The sequence below is a fragment of the Strongylocentrotus purpuratus genome, unplaced genomic scaffold (genome assembly GCF_000002235.5).
Source record: "Strongylocentrotus purpuratus isolate Spur 01 unplaced genomic scaffold, Spur_5.0 spur5_scaffold_20, whole genome shotgun sequence".
Classification (NCBI taxonomy): domain Eukaryota; kingdom Metazoa; phylum Echinodermata; class Echinoidea; order Camarodonta; family Strongylocentrotidae; genus Strongylocentrotus; species Strongylocentrotus purpuratus.
The window spans coordinates 24267275-24282996 of record NW_022145606.1 but is presented as its reverse complement, the minus strand read 5'-3'; the positions used below and the strand labels follow the sequence as shown (position 1 = coordinate 24282996).

At 36.9% G+C, this 15722-nt stretch overlaps 2 protein-coding genes across 2 annotated transcripts in view; both read left to right on the top strand.

Moving 5' to 3' along the window:
• The window catches only part of LOC105437103 (MAM and LDL-receptor class A domain-containing protein 1-like), a 29007-nt gene extending 25407 nt beyond the window's left edge, over positions 1 to 3600 (top strand). The window contains exons 28-31 of the mRNA XM_030993781.1: positions 86 to 354; positions 1248 to 1332; positions 2216 to 2389; positions 3254 to 3600. Coding sequence (XP_030849641.1) covers positions 86 to 354; positions 1248 to 1332; positions 2216 to 2389; positions 3254 to 3600 — 875 coding nt within the window. The remainder of the gene's footprint in view (positions 1 to 85; positions 355 to 1247; positions 1333 to 2215; positions 2390 to 3253) is intronic.
• A 47-nt stretch (positions 3601 to 3647) lies between these two features.
• Positions 3648 to 15220, top strand: LOC115927652 (MAM and LDL-receptor class A domain-containing protein 1-like). Its single transcript, XM_030993780.1, has 15 exons — positions 3648 to 3662; positions 4169 to 4259; positions 4893 to 5030; positions 5822 to 6087; positions 6645 to 6735; positions 7073 to 7213; positions 7876 to 7995; positions 8771 to 8992; positions 9565 to 9708; positions 10318 to 10592; positions 11454 to 11538; positions 12229 to 12375; positions 13806 to 13960; positions 14515 to 14710; positions 15105 to 15220. The coding sequence occupies exons 1-15, from the start codon at positions 3648 to 3650 to the stop codon at positions 15218 to 15220; spliced, it is 2202 nt and encodes a 733-aa protein (XP_030849640.1).
• Positions 15221 to 15722: the final 502 nt, after the last annotated feature.

The following is a 15722-nucleotide window of genomic DNA, read 5'->3' as shown; positions in this document are numbered from 1 at the left end:
TGACAGTTAACATGAATATAAAGCTTTACTAGCATTCATTCTGAACCTGTAAACACCAATGCTAAAGACATATTCACCACCGCAGGACATTACATGTTTGTCGAGACGTCACCCCAGATCGCCGGGGAACAAGCCGTGCTCTTCCTTGGCGCCCCGAGTCTCACGGGGCAGCGCTGCCTCAGTTTCTGGTACATGATGTTTGGCGTGGACACCGGGGAGCTCGTGGTCTATACATCGATGGGATCGGGGAGTCTCAGCCGGGAGGTCCTGTGGATGCTCGCTGGTCAGCAGAATATTGACCAGCAGACCTGGCTCAACGGACAGGTCACCGTAGACTTCGACACTGTAGATGAGGTGAGAATAGAATGCAATCCGTCCAAGTTGATCCCGTTGCACCCTTTTCTCACAGGCTTTAAAGCGAGTGGAGCATGGCAATTACTGGCTAACGCCATCTACGACTTCTTTTAGACAACTGCACGTAAACGAATGGTCTTGATTAACAGTCAGCGCGCGCGTCATGCTACACCCCATTTTAAACTCCTCTACAATTTTATGAACGTTATTGGTCAATGTAACTCTCATTATGTCACATGCAATACTAGTGTATGAGGTATGTGTGTAGAAAATGTGTATGCCTGCATTGCTGCAACAATGAGGGATATATGTTAGGCAAAATAATTCCATTTAGAATGACCATTTCAGCCATCGGAGGCATTCGCTAACCAAAAAAAAAAAAGATTGAAAAAACAGCGTCTTCTTCACAAATAAAATTAATTAAGTACATTGGAAATGTTATATCAATCTCTTCGTGGTAATAAACGTAGATATGCTCCAATTAAATTGTTCAAAACTTATTTTGCTTATACGGTGTTCAGTAAAAACTTTCCTAAGTAAAGTTACTGTTTAGGACATGATATTAATTCCAACCAACAATCTTCTTAGGATATTTCATTTTAATATCGTATGATACAATCATTTTAATTGTTATTGGATCTAATTAGAGTGCTATGTATGAGACAATATAAGGCAGTAATTAATTCCTTGAAATGATAGAGCGCTGTAATGGCAGCTAGGCTAAAGCCGGGTAAAAATTAGTGCACCTCGGAATAGAGTTTGTATAAATAGACGGCGCCATATAAATGCCTATCATTAGTATTTGTAATGCTGGATAATATTTATAACAGTCGAGGAGTATTTGTTGTATATCAAAGCAAGATGAATATATCTTTGTTTTTATTGCATCACAGATATATATTGCTGCTATTTTAACTACGGTACCCTATGGTGACACTGCTATTGACGACATTGACATTGCAGAGGGAGCATGCGATAGTGAGTATAGTTTATTTTCCATTTGTTCATCAATAACGCGTTTCTCAGTCCGGTGTATTTATAATCAAATTAAGATTTAGAACAACGATAGCACTTGTTTCATAAAACATTAAAATAAAATGGAAAAGTTGTAAACAATTGAATTATATTGGAATAGATAGAGAATATGAGAGCGAGGAAAAATTGAACGAAAAGAAAAGGGATTTGATTTAAAGGCGAGATAGGGGAAAATAGATCAGAACTCGGGAAAATTTTAATTAATAATAACAATAGATAACCCTGGTTTTGTTGTAAAAAACTTGACACTGGTGGCAACTTTGTCATTACTATTAAATATACCATGGCAACACCATTCAACAGCCAATCAAATCAAGGTTTGTATGGAATTAACCACCAATGGCAAAGTTACTATCAATGCTAAGTTTGGTACAACGAGCCCCACAGTATCATTAATTTTCTTGTTAAACGGAATACATGGTGAACATAGTTAAATGCTGGCCAGTTGAAAACCCGACTTGCGAATATGTCACATTGATAATACAGGGGGAAAGGGATGGGCTGCGATGGGTTTCACAGAGAAAACAAAAAATAACAGAAATAATTAGGATATGTTACGATTTGGCCTTTTCCTATCTATCCTAACCAACTTACGCTGAACCCAGCACAATCCCTGAATTAGCCACGTGCAATTTGGAATACTTTTATTTGTACGATGTTTACAATAATTCGAGTGAAAAAACACCGTAGCATTGTGTAAAAGGAGAAAGATTAACCAGCCAAAACACCAGCTTTAACTGTCAATTGGAAATGGAGAAAGAGTTGGGGCTGCGGAAGAACAAAACAAACTAAAACATTATGACACATCTCATTTTTTAAATTTTAGTCCAACCGACATATGCTGAACCGAATACACTCACTGGTTCGGCGTCTTGCAATTTCGATGGAGATCTGTGTTCGTATGTCCAAGATGTCGCCGATGATTTTAACTGGGCCAGGATAACAGGAGCTACAACATCAACCAATACAGGCCCTTCTAATGATCATACATCTGGATCAGGTATGTGCAATAATCTAAGCCCTAAGATTAACAAAGGTAGTTTAATCCCGGTCAATGGTTTAAACTCAATAATAATGTGGGTCAGCCCTGTACAGTGTACCGGAGAATACCTTTAGTGATAATACATAGGCCAACTTTTGTTTATTCTAATTGAAAAGAAAAGGCATCCTTCTCTGGTTCGTGTAAAATTGTTGCCCACCACCATCATGTTTTCTTCTATTGATCCTGTTTTGTGGTTTTGATAGTTTTTGATAGTTTTTGTTATTTGTCTACAATCAGACGGACATAACAACTTAATATGGTAATGCTCTTTGTGACAGGGTTTGTTCAATAATGTAAGACCCAAATTCACAAAATTTAGAACCGAAGCATGTTAGTGAGAAACCTCCAAAGTCCGAATTATCGTGAATGGCCAAACACCTGGTACACAAAGCTATAACAAAAGGAGTCATGAACAGAAAGCATGTCATTTCTGATATATAATGTAAATCAAAGGAGTTTTAGGGTTTTTTGCAACATCAACATTTTGTTATTGCCTTCAGGCCGCTTCAAGATATTTATTCGAGTATTTATGCATGGCTCAAGGCTGATTACGATTAGGCAATTTTGTAAAAGACATGATTGCCTTGAGTCAAATTATCATTGCTATTCAAGTAAAATGTATAAAGCTTGTACTTACTTTTTACTGATTGAATGCCCCTCCCATCTGCATATTGCTTCTGTGAAAGAATACCTACGGGTCTCTCACGACAAAAAAACGGTTGCATCCGGTCTCTTTCCGCTGTATAGCTTCCCAAATACAAATCGCCTTTACCCCATCTTATGAATACCTACATTCCCCTCTATTTCAATCACTTGTAACAGGGTTCTACGTGTACATCGAGAGTTCTAGCCCACGGTTACCAGGTGAAAAGGCCAGACTCGTGTCGACTCTCCAGAATGCAACCACCTCTGGAGGGCGCTGTTTGGAGTTTTACTACCACATGTATGGCGCCACCATGGGCGCCCTCAACGTCAATGTCCTTGATGAGTCCGGGTCAGAGACCACTATCTTCACCAAAGGGTTGAGAGATTATGGAAATAGGTGGCTCCTCTCGTCGATTAATATTGACTCGGGCGGGAGCAACTTCAAGGTGGGTATCAAGCCCCTTTCAGTAGGTAGCTGCGATTATATCAGAATTGACTCTCGAAGACGTCTCGAGATCATCTGAATGGTATTCTTGAAACGGTACCCTAGTAAAACAGTTGTTGATGCAAAATGGCCTTCTCTTCAGTTTCCCTATTACCTTGATGATTAATTGGATTTTTGGATGCAGATTTTAACTTATTCACCGTCTTCTCAAACAAATCTAAAAAGCGTAATACCAATGTTTATAAACTGAAAGAATATGCTAAGAATGTTTATAATAATGATATTGATATGGATTTCTCGTAAACCTCATATTATTTTAGACATTTCAGTATCTTGAAAAAGACGAGACTATATGAAAGGGGCTTTCCCACTTTCTAGAAATAATCGTGGATATCACGACAAAGCATATGTTAATATAGATTTAATTATCACAATCTGAATCGTCATTTTATTCTTGGTTCGCATCCACTCGCCATTGATTCAACCAGTAGCCGATGAGGAGCTGTTCACTATTGGCGGGGAAGTATGCATTCAATCATATATTTGAAGTAATATTGCAACAACTTAATCTGTGTCGGCCCTTGTAAGTAAAGATTTCATGGAATATCGCATTCATTCCTATTTTACTGATTGTTCTCTCAATGCAGATTGTCTTTGAAGGTATCATTGGGTCCTCATTCGAGAGTGATATAGCAATCGATGACATCAAATATTACAACGGAATCTGTCCTCCTTCAAGTAAGTTTTCATTATTTGATCACACATTTTTCTTCCCATGCCTTCTTGGCAGTATACATGTCTCTATGTCTCCTCCTCGCCTATTTCTCTCTTCTTCTCCTTATTCCCTTTTTTCTTCTACTTCTTTGTTTTTCTCCCTCTCTCTCTATCCATCTCTTTCTTTCTTTCTCTCTCTCTCTCTCTTTCTTTCTTTCTCTCTCCCCTTTGTTTACTTTTTTCTCTTGGTACACAAGAATTTCTTAAAACGATACACATGAAGGACTGGTATCTAATAATAACATTACTCCCCTTGTAGCATTACCGATTAGAAAGTGACTATTACCTGGTCCGAAAACTAGAAGAAAAAGGACAACGCTTTCACAAAATTGTTAAAATAGAGATTTTTGTTATACCTTTCCCTCCACAGGGATTTTTCTTGATTTCCATTTGCAACATAATTCATTAGCAAGCACATATTTGTAACATGAATAAAATTGGCTACCCAAGAAATAAGGAATATGGATCATATGGCTGCCTATGACTCGTGGATAATTAAGTGGATTACGCATCTAATTATAATATCATAAAGGCTGTGAAAATTAACATTTTTCTTTAAAATTCAATCAATTTCTGTTGGTATTCTTCAAACTTTAGGAACCTGTGATTTTGAGGCTAGTGATTGTAGCTGGAAGCAGGAAGCTGTCCTAGATGACTTTGACTGGGTAAGAGGAAAAGCTTCTGAAGTCCCTAGTGGCTCTTTATACAACGACCATACAACGGGAACCCCGGCAGGTACGTTAGTCCCCCTTTCACCTATATTCCACTGATGACTTTATCTACGTGTTATAATGTAATAACATTACATTTTGTGATGGTACTACTCTGTAGCTCATAAAGTTAGATGATTTGTTGTTACCTCTCTTCGTGACATAATTGTGACAACGTGGATTATTCCACTGTATATCTTCTCAGAATGTTTAATCTATATGACTCTTTCGATTGATCAAGAAAGTTCTTAGATGCTACAAATGTCATATATCAAGAATGAAACACATTGATACAATCATTTCATGAAAAGATAAATATTATAACAGCTTTGTGTATGAACGTTTATGTAATTTATGTTTCTCATCGTGTTCCGTGATTTTGTAAATGATAAGGTTTATGATATTATTTAGATTTTTTTGAAACTTCTAAACAATTAATATTATCATTGCTACATATTAATATAAGAAAACAACATACACGGAGTGACAGGGGGTAACAAAAAATGATTTTAAGATAACGGATCTGCAACCGATTCTTTGCAAAATAAGATATTAATACTTGTAAAACGGTTAGAAAAATAATATCAGTAAAATGGCAACTGTCTTCTCATCATTGCCTTCACGAGATCATTTAAGCTCGAACTCATATATAGGTCAGATTTGTATTCCTCAGGTTATGAATTGATAATAATAGTGCATTTTAAATTATACTCCTTCAAAAAACAATTTGAGTATATAAAACGACGATTCAAAACGTGAATCTCGCATGCTTGTTTGTTGGTTCATTTGTTTATCATAATTTGTTTCAAATTACAGGTAACGTTCTTTTTGCGAACACGACATCGGAACGTGCTCCTGGTGACCAAGCACTGATTTACAGTCCCTCATATGACGCAACAGAAGAGGGCGATTGTATGACGTTTTGGTATCACATACATAATGACCCGAATGAAGGGTACTTGGCAGTTTGGGAGTCTATAAATGGCGCCCTCTATGGGCCGTATTGGACATCGACAGTTGGAGTGACGTCGAATGATTGGCAGTTTGCGAGTGTGACTTTAAAATCGAATGCGACATTCCAGGTGAGACCAGTTTGTCGATTGCATGAATATTTTTATGTTCGAATGAATCTAATCTACGAATGGAACCAAATCAATAACGCATGTTATTTAAAAAAAAACGATGCCGAAGGATGGTTTCAAACAATAACAATAACAATAATCTTATTCTAATTTCTAGTACACAGCACACAAATTTGCGTTTAGATGATCACTAAGATCCTTATACCTACTAACGTTAAGCAAAGATGAAACATAAGAAACTAGTCGTTTGAGTAAGCCTTCCATATTATATCGTTGTCTATTTTCTTCATTTTCTCTGCTTCATTTTTTTTCTTCATTTTCTCTTCTTCAAAAATCATATTTTTTTTTAGTGAACTACCGGCACATTTTAGGGTAGAGTACTAAACTGTCGTTAAAGGTACAGCAAGTAAATCTTTCCAAAGAATGAGAGCGCTTATATTTTCTTAAGAATGAGCTCCCTTCAAGAAATAATAATCTAAATCCCCTTTTTAAAAATGTACACACATTGTTTTCTATAAAATTTTGAAAATGTTCTTCTTATTTCTATTGCCTTAAAGGTTGTACTTCAGGCTGTTGTAGGTGTAACGACCGCTGCTGATATGTTGGTTGATGACATCACGTTTGAATACGGAGCGTGCGCACCACCAGGTAAATTAAATAAGACTTTGTTATCAGTTTTGATGTTACATATAAATAACGTTGCAAAGACAATAAAGATTCGTCATATGTGCCGCGATGAACCGTGGTCTTATTATAATAAGCTTGATTACGTGCAAAAGAATAACAACAGCATGCGACAAAGATCGTCTTAGCCTTGTGTTCTAAGATATAGAGATATGAAGCGCGTTACATAATACAAGTAAAACGTATGATTTGATTTTGTTCATGATTATATCAAACTTCAAGAATTACGTAGATTTGTGGAAATACTTGAAATTAATCAGAATCAGAAGTATTATTTAGTATTACTATTGTTCTTTTCTAGGTTTTTGCGACTTTGAATCTGACTACTGTTACTGGACCAACACACGGACGGGGGACAACTTTGATTGGACATTGAGTAGCGGTGCCACGCCCAGTGTCACGACCGGGCCTAGCAAAGACCACACCCTTTCTTCGTCGAGTGGTAACTACATTTATTCCATGTCTGGTTTCCCTTTCTATTCACCGTCCCACTGTAACTCTCCTCTCTTTCTCTCTCTCTCTCTCTCTCTCTCTCTCCCTTGCATACTCACAACCACACTTTACATAATAATGTCTTTGTCCCGGCTTCTCCTCTTTGTCATTAGATTACATTTCTGTCGCTCCAATTTAGCCCCCCCCCCCCCCCCCCCTCTCCCTCTCTCTCTCTTCGTCCAAGTTTTTCCCTCTCTTTCTTTGTAAATCTCCATTTATCTTTCTTTGTAAATCTCCATTTATTGTTTTCCTTTCAAATGGGATACTTACTCTTTATTCAATTATTAAGGTACTTAAATATTTGGCAAATAAATTGCAAAGTCTGTAATGCGATGGCCAAACAGGACAGACTGTGTTCTTTGTACTTTCTTCTATGAAATAATACAAATGAACAAAGCACAGAGACGTAAACCAACAAGCAAACGAAAAAATACTAACAATGCCAAATGAAGGTAACATAAGGGTGGAGGGGGAAGAGTTGTTAAGCATCTTAATATTTTTCCTCCTCAAGGACATAGTAGACGTTTTTCTTTACATCATTATCTGTAGAGTAACACGTTATTGATGAAGGATTAAAGGCATGTATTTGTTTATATTCTCTTTGTCTTTTAGGTCATTACGTGTTCATCGAAACAAGCACGCTTGTTGCTGGTGACAAGGCATGGTTGATTAGTGAATTCAGCCCGCCCTCTGACGGCTGCTTCACTTTCTGGTATCATATGTATGGTGCAGGTAAGTGGAATTTAAATAAAAGGGATAGATGAGCTTTGTTGCAGAGGGCGCTACACCAAATAAACTGAGTGTCAAATTTGAAAAGAGTCTGTAATCTAATGACAAAATCATCTCTCTTTTTTTTTACCATAATCGGTTCAGAGACGGCAGAAATATCCATAAATAAATATAACCATTTATAATATTTATGGGGCTCCGGTGTATTATTATTATTATTAGATAACTAAATTAACGGTCACCGCAATTTTGTTCAAAGTGCAGCTGAATTGGTATGATAGGATTTAATATAAATTTTAAAAACTTTGTAGTCTACAAGTACCTTCATAGCAATATCAGACCCCAAGAGGGCACTAGAAATGTCATGAGTAATAATAAGATCAATAACCATGCACTCTGAAGGCATTTGCGGTCTTAAAAAAGGACGAAACTGTTCCTCTTATAATGATAACTCCTTGATATTTCGTTTTAAAATAAAATCTTTTTATTCAATTTTTCTCAAAGCATAAACAATACGAGCAAATGTACAAATTGATTGATACATACATTGACAACGAAAAGGTGACATTGAAACAAGATTCTCTCAGTATAGATAAGTTGGACGTGCCTCAATCCAACAAGAAATAAAAACCTATCTTATGGCGTGTAGATTGTTTGTTTAAATTCATGATGATAATTTAATTTATTTTGAAAACATGAACATTGTTTTGTTCAATCCCTTCAAACAACGAAGTGAATTTCAGGCTTCACAGCAATTGATTTTAAAATAACTTTTTAGGTGTTGGTGAACTCAACGTTTACCTAATCGATGGTGTCAATGGTAACATGGCCCTGGAGTGGAGTGAGTCTGGTAACCATGGTGATCGATGGGTCAAAGGTCAAGTGTCAACATCCAACTTGAACCCATACCAGATAGCGATAGAGGCGACCTATGGAGCGAACTACACAGGGGATATAGCCATCGATGATACGTTTATTACCGTCGATGGACTCTGTAATGGTAACAATTGTTTATACTGTATTATCATCTTATCCGGGTTTGGAGATCCGTTACCCTAACGTTATGATACTTTGTAACATTATAAAGAAATACCACTTTTCCTGGAAATATAACTTCTCCCTGCTAATTTGTCTTAGTCTTGCTACTAGTTCTTTGCATAATTCCAAAGTACGCTGCATACAAAGTGGTTTAATATGTCAGTTAGGAGTCGGAATCATAGATTAAAGTTTTTCCTGCATCGCAAATTTCAATTCATTAATTACAGGATTAAAGGGATGGATATCGATTTGGGCAAGGGTATTTTACGTGCCATAATTGCGTTCCTTTTCAAGCAATAAATGGAATGAAATAGAAAGGAATCAAATGACCCTAAGTGCCCAAGATAAGTGGAAAAGTTTTCGGATGTACAGTTTATTTATTTAAGATGTCTTTTTATTGGCCGTGAAATGACAAATCTAATAAATGAAATTAACGGTTGCTTGATTTGTGTTATATCTTTAATATGAATAATGATTAAATTTGAAAAATATGCTGATAAATGACAACATTGATTTAATGATTTGGTTACGCAGAATCTGGCGAGTGGGACTGCGACTTTGAAGATGACTGGTGTGGCTACACACAGGCTCAGGACGACACATTTGATTGGACAAGGCTGACCGGTGCCACGTCATCCCTAGATACAGGACCATCCATAGACCACACAACAGGCACGGGTAAGCCATTTAAATTAAATTCAAATTAATCCAATGATGGTCTATTGATTGGCGGTACACCTTTACAATTTGACATGTTGTATACCAATCAAAATGCTTACTAATTGCATCAGAGATAGCAATGATTGCAGCACTAAAGCAACCAATTAGAAATGAGAGCATTCAAGTAAGTGTTAAAGGGCGGCTGGATCATCGCTCATGCTCTAAATCAAAGCCGTATGCCACTAGATGAGAGACAGTAAACAATATTTATTACAATTGATTAACATTTAATTTCTTCATGCTTTTTCTTGGTGTTGTTTTTCTTCTTCTGGATCTTCTTCTACTTCCTACTGTTCTCTATGTTATCTGTTTCCTTCTTCTTCTTCCTCTTCTTCTTCTTCTTCTCCTTCTTCCTCTCCTTCTTCTTTTTCTTGTTCTTGTTCTTGTTCTTTTTCTTCTCATTCTTCTTTCTGATCCTTCTTCTTCTTTTTTTTATTCTTTTTATCATTATTAATATTATAATTATAATTATTATCAGCATTATCATTTCCTAACTTCTTCCTCTTTTTTTTAATTCTCATTCTTCTTTGTTTCCCTTCCCCCTTCTTATCCATCCCCTCCCGACAGCTACCGGATACTACGTCTTCATCGAGACCTCCAGCCCCCGTGTCCCCGGTGACGAGGCCCGCTTCATGAGCACGCTCATCCCTACCACCTACCGCCAATGCTTCACATTCTACTACCACATGTTTGGTCCGACCGTTGAGACCCTGAACGTCCTCACCAGGAGGAATGATTCTGCTCCGGGTGACATTGGTAATGTGGTATGGAGCAGTCAGGGCGAGAAAGGAGACGTGTGGTACCCCGGATCGGTGGTCATTGCTGAACAGGTGGCTTTCCAGGTAAGGGAAATCGCCAAGTTAAGCGGGTAATTAATTGTACTAGGTAAGGATTCTGAGGACTAAGATAAATCAAAGGAAGAAAAAAAAATCTAATTTAAATGTTTTAAAGATTACTTTTTATAATACACTGACTGCCTCCATTATTTTCCAAATTTGTTGCTCACTTTTCACTGTATTCACGGTTCTGCTCCCCAATACGTTATTTCTTTAATCCAAAATTACACCCCAAGAGATCTTATACGCCCATCCACTTACGGTTCCCTTGTCATATCTAAAGTTGCACAAATATGGGAGGGGGGAAGATCCTTTGCTGTAGCACGTTTTACTTTATGGAATATCCTTCCTGAAGACATCGAAGAGTGTATAACTGCTTATTCATTTAAAGATTATGTACAAATGTTTATGTTTATTTCTGAATTATTTCTCCATGCACCTTGAGTACACCACAGAGTTGGTTTGACGATATATAAGTAACATTCATTACTATAGACACACATTGAAAAATAAGGAGAGGGTAATGCTATTCTCTCGTTGTTCTAAATGATTTGTTTTGTACTTTTGGTGACAGTTTCATGTTAAAAATGTTTTTTTTTCAACATGCAAATAGTGCAATATATTTTTCTGATCATTTATAATTATTGAGCATCATTATTCGACAGTCAGTATATTTATTATAATTTCTAAAGATAAATATTATGAGAAAATATCATTTTATATCAACAGATATATCACATTTCTTAAGCATAACATAGATATAATGTTCTTGAAAGAAAAACATTTAATCGTACTCTTGACATGGTATTCATTAGAATCATATAAAACGGGCTCCTTCATTTGTACATTTTCATTTTGTATGTGCAGGTTGTGTTCCAAGCTTATGTTGGAGCCTCGTTCACCGGAGATATAGCAATAGATGACATCCGGATCTACCCCGGAGACTGCCCCGGTAAATGTTAATACCCTATTTGCCATTAGTGTTATGTATGAGGTTTATACATTCATAAGTGGATGACATAGACAAAAACAGTATCCAACGACTTAAAAGTCAGATTCTTATCAAGAAATGAACGGGGCATATACACTATAAGTGGGCTGGCTCAATTTCATTGAATGTGTGGACCAATTGTAAGTCTAATGGTCTTTAAAATAGAATGATCTTCACTTTTTCCACATTTTTCTAGAAGCCACACAGGATGAAATATGCTTATTAATTAATATGGCACAAGCACCACAGTCGTTGAACTCATTTTCTAAGTTTTAGATTCGCTTCGAATATATTGTTGATCCAATTCCTTTACTTCGCTATGATCCTGATTATAATTATCAGTTATAGTTGGTTTAGTCTATTGTCATCTAGTATCTTATTTGCAATGATTAGTATTTGGTCAGTATTATATAAACTATACACAAGTAATTGTAATCAATTGCACTGTACGAACTTCTATCACGCATTTAAGGAACCCGTCTAATAAAGTTTTGATTTTAATCGCAACTTATGTTGCGATTGTTTTCAATCGCAACTATGTATTGATTTGGTCTGGATCAATCGGGCCTAAGTTGGCAATATATCTGTATTGAAACTAGAGAAAAACGGTGTTTACCTATAATTTCCGAATTGTGTTTTAATCTTTTTCAGCCACGCCGACATGTGATTTTGAGAACTCTCTCCTCTGTGGCTATCGGCAAGATACCACCGACAATTTTGATTGGACGTACGGATCAGGTGACACGCCTACGTCACTCACTGGACCATCCGTTGACGTTACATATGGAACAGCTTATGGTAAGAAACGTGTAACAGTTTGTTCGTTTTATGGATTGTTTGACCTGCCTGGTAATAAAGCTGTGTCTGCTTTTAAGTAAGCAACTAGGGGACAGAAGGCTTGAAGTCCTCTCCGAGCGACTTGGTAATGAAAATGTATGCCTTACCGAAGGGCACCAGCGCATCAACCTTGTTTCGAACCCATATACCTCCGTTTAGTCTCATTTCGCAACGCCCCCTATCTTCAGAGTCAGCAGCCTAACATGTTAGCCTATGGAATTTTACCCCCCAAAATCGTTAAAAGTTCATTTTTTGTTTAAACGAAAAGCACATTCACCCCGACTTACATTATCGCTAGCTCTTTCATTGGAACCCTCATGTCCCATTGACTTTTGAAAGTTCACCCACCGTAATTTGATCAAAATAGGTTGCAAGCTCGCCGTTGCCTATAATACACAGGTGAAACGAGTCGAACTTTGGACTCAGTTTGCCAAGTGATTTTAAGATTATAGGTCAAGCACACGAAGGATAAGAAGCATGAATTATCATAGATTACTTCTGCTTGGTTCATTATGTCCATTTCATCCAACCCCCCACCGTCATTTTTCCGTTTAGTAAAATCAAACATTTTGCCGAGGTAAGCAAAAACATGAATATTCATGAACGGTCAGACAATACAGCCTTTTAGTACGTAACGTATAGTGAATGGGAATGGGCGATGATCCGTCCAGGAGGTAGAGGTGAGTGGTTTGTGCTGGCAATGTTCCAGCGAGCGAAAATGAGACAATCTGAGCAATATGCCGGGACCTCCTGGATACGAGACCACTGTTCTACTACTTAGCTATCACGCCTTCATAATAGTTTACGATAGTAGATTAGAATAATACGGTATCATATGCTGTTACCTCATTGTCATGTGAAGCAGGCTCAACTATTTTGGGTAAATCTCTGTTTTTTTTAATTTTCAAAAGCTATAACTATTAGTTGAATATTAAACATGTCATGTGTTGTACCTTTTAAAGTTACAAGGTAGCCGTTTAAACAAACAGTTAATACGGAAACGAATTTGAAATAAAACCTTATTACACTTTTTGGATGATTTTTGTATTTGAATAAACTCATCCAAACTTGTTAAATCAGGAAGTTTTTTTTTTTTTTGCAATTCATTTCTACGGAGGGATTGTAATGATCATATTGTTATCACATTAAATATCGGTACTTTATGAAGCCGTTTTTAAATTGTTGGTGATGAACTCTCAGCATTGCCCTAAGGAATTTTAACACGACCGAAAAAATCTCCCAAAAAATTCATAAAATCTGGGAATTTAACGAGATTTGTGCGTCGCTACGTAATCCGAACATGATTCGACAAAAAAAAAAAACTATTGCAAATTCCACTTGAGTCGGTTAGCCGAAAGTTTTTACGATCGCTTTAATTGTCTTTTGCCAAGGTCACTACATGTACATTGAGGCATCCCAACCGAGTTCACCTGGTGCTAAAGCTCGTCTGATTGGACCTCATATTTCAACGGATACGACTTTAACCGTCTGCTGGAGTTTGTACTTCCATATGTACGGGCAAGACGTCGGCACTTTGAACATATTGGTGAGTACGACTCATTCTTGTATTTATGGCCAGGGCGCTGTCCTATAAAGAGTTGCGATTGATCCAAATCAGACGCAAATCCTCCGAACAATCGTTTACAGTGCAAGGTTTCCTATCTCTTATGTACATAGTTGCGATTGATATCAATCAGTTGCGATTGGCAACTGTTTATAAGACGGGGCCCTGGTATGTGACGTGTGTATTTGTATGTATTAGGAAATGATACTTGAATACTTTTTTTAACAGAAGATCATATTGAAAGATATGAAAATCATGTTAAATATAAAGGAATAATTTAAATGATTGTTTGATTACGCAAATATGCCTAATGTTCAAAGTAAAAAAAAAATCTCCAAACTTTAAGCAAATATATAGGTAAAATCCAGGCCCAGCAAGAAATGTTTTGTTGCTGTTGCATGTTGGTTTTTTTTTTTTTCTTCAATGATTCAAACATCGTACGTTTCATGACACATACAAAAGGGGTGCGTCATGTCAGATTTGAAGTTTTTGAAAACATCTGGATTTCATTCCGAGTTTGTTCTCTTTTACTTCAGACCCAAAATGCGGATGCGACATCCACCATTGTTACATCATTAGCCGGTGACCAAGGCAACCAATGGTATAGCACCGCCTTCGAGATCACCTCCAATGGATACGAGATCGTCTTCGAAGGCGTTGTCGGATCAGGAGAAGAAGGAGACATTGCAATCGACAATGTCAGGATGATCGAGGGCAGCTGTGGAGGATTATGTAAATATTCTTTGTTATCACTATTTTCTATAAACAAACTGCTGCAAAATACAGTGACTAAACATCATTTACAGTGCCCTCACATTATGTCAGCTATACAAATTAATTGGGAGACTATGAAAAAGACATTTTGCTATAACGCTTCGAAGAAGACCCTTGTCCATTCCACGCGATATCCCACACGTTTCCTCAAAATAATGAGAAAAAGCAAATCATATGACTATTGACTAATGAGTAGTGACATTGATATGAGAAACAATAATTAGCGAGTGGTTGTGTCAAACTTGTTCTCTGTTTTTAAATGTAAACAAATGATATATTAAAAAGACATGTCGATTGGGACTCATTGCAGGAAGTTTTCCTTTACTTTTTCAAACACAAACTTTATCAACAGGCCTTCATAGAAAGGTGAAGCAGCTGATGAAGAATGAGAGGAGACAATTTTCCAAACATGTCGTCGATTCAAAAACTTACGTACGCAAAGTGCAGATGTATTTTCAATATGTTTAGAAATAATTGTTAATGTGATTAGATATGTATACTATGTTACTAATGACAATGACTATCTAACGTCGTATTTTCATATTCCTTGTTAGTGGACTGCGACTTTGAGAACAATATGTTCTGTCAATGGAGCAATGCACAAAGTGACGAGTTTGACTGGATAAGGGTGCGGGGCGGTACACCTTCAGCTTCCACCGGCCCCCTCTACGACCACACCATAGGGGCTACAGGATCAGGTAGGTAACATTAGATTATAATCGGGATTGAATTGTAATTTGCTTCAGTATGTTCATAATTAATGGGCGAATGTTGTAATGAAGATAATTATTTCTATAATTGGTATAATCTACTCATTCGGTTGACGTATTTATCGGCAAGTCAACCTCCTCCTTCAAATAAAACAATAAAAGCTATCACAGAACACATCCAACCCTGCATTATCAGATTATTAAATTTTAAGCCCGAACATAGAGTGAATTATATTTTGCTTTAACGCATCATGATTAAA

Bases quoted from the DNA above. Each gene is read 5' to 3' on its own strand.
- LOC115927652 (XM_030993780.1), top strand. The intron at 4,260-4,892 runs GTAAGTTTTCAT...TTCAAACTTTAG, and splicing joins CGGAATCTGTCCTCCTTCAA to GAACCTGTGATTTTGAGGCT. The intron at 12,376-13,805 runs GTAAGAAACGTG...TCTTTTGCCAAG, and splicing joins TACATATGGAACAGCTTATG to GTCACTACATGTACATTGAG.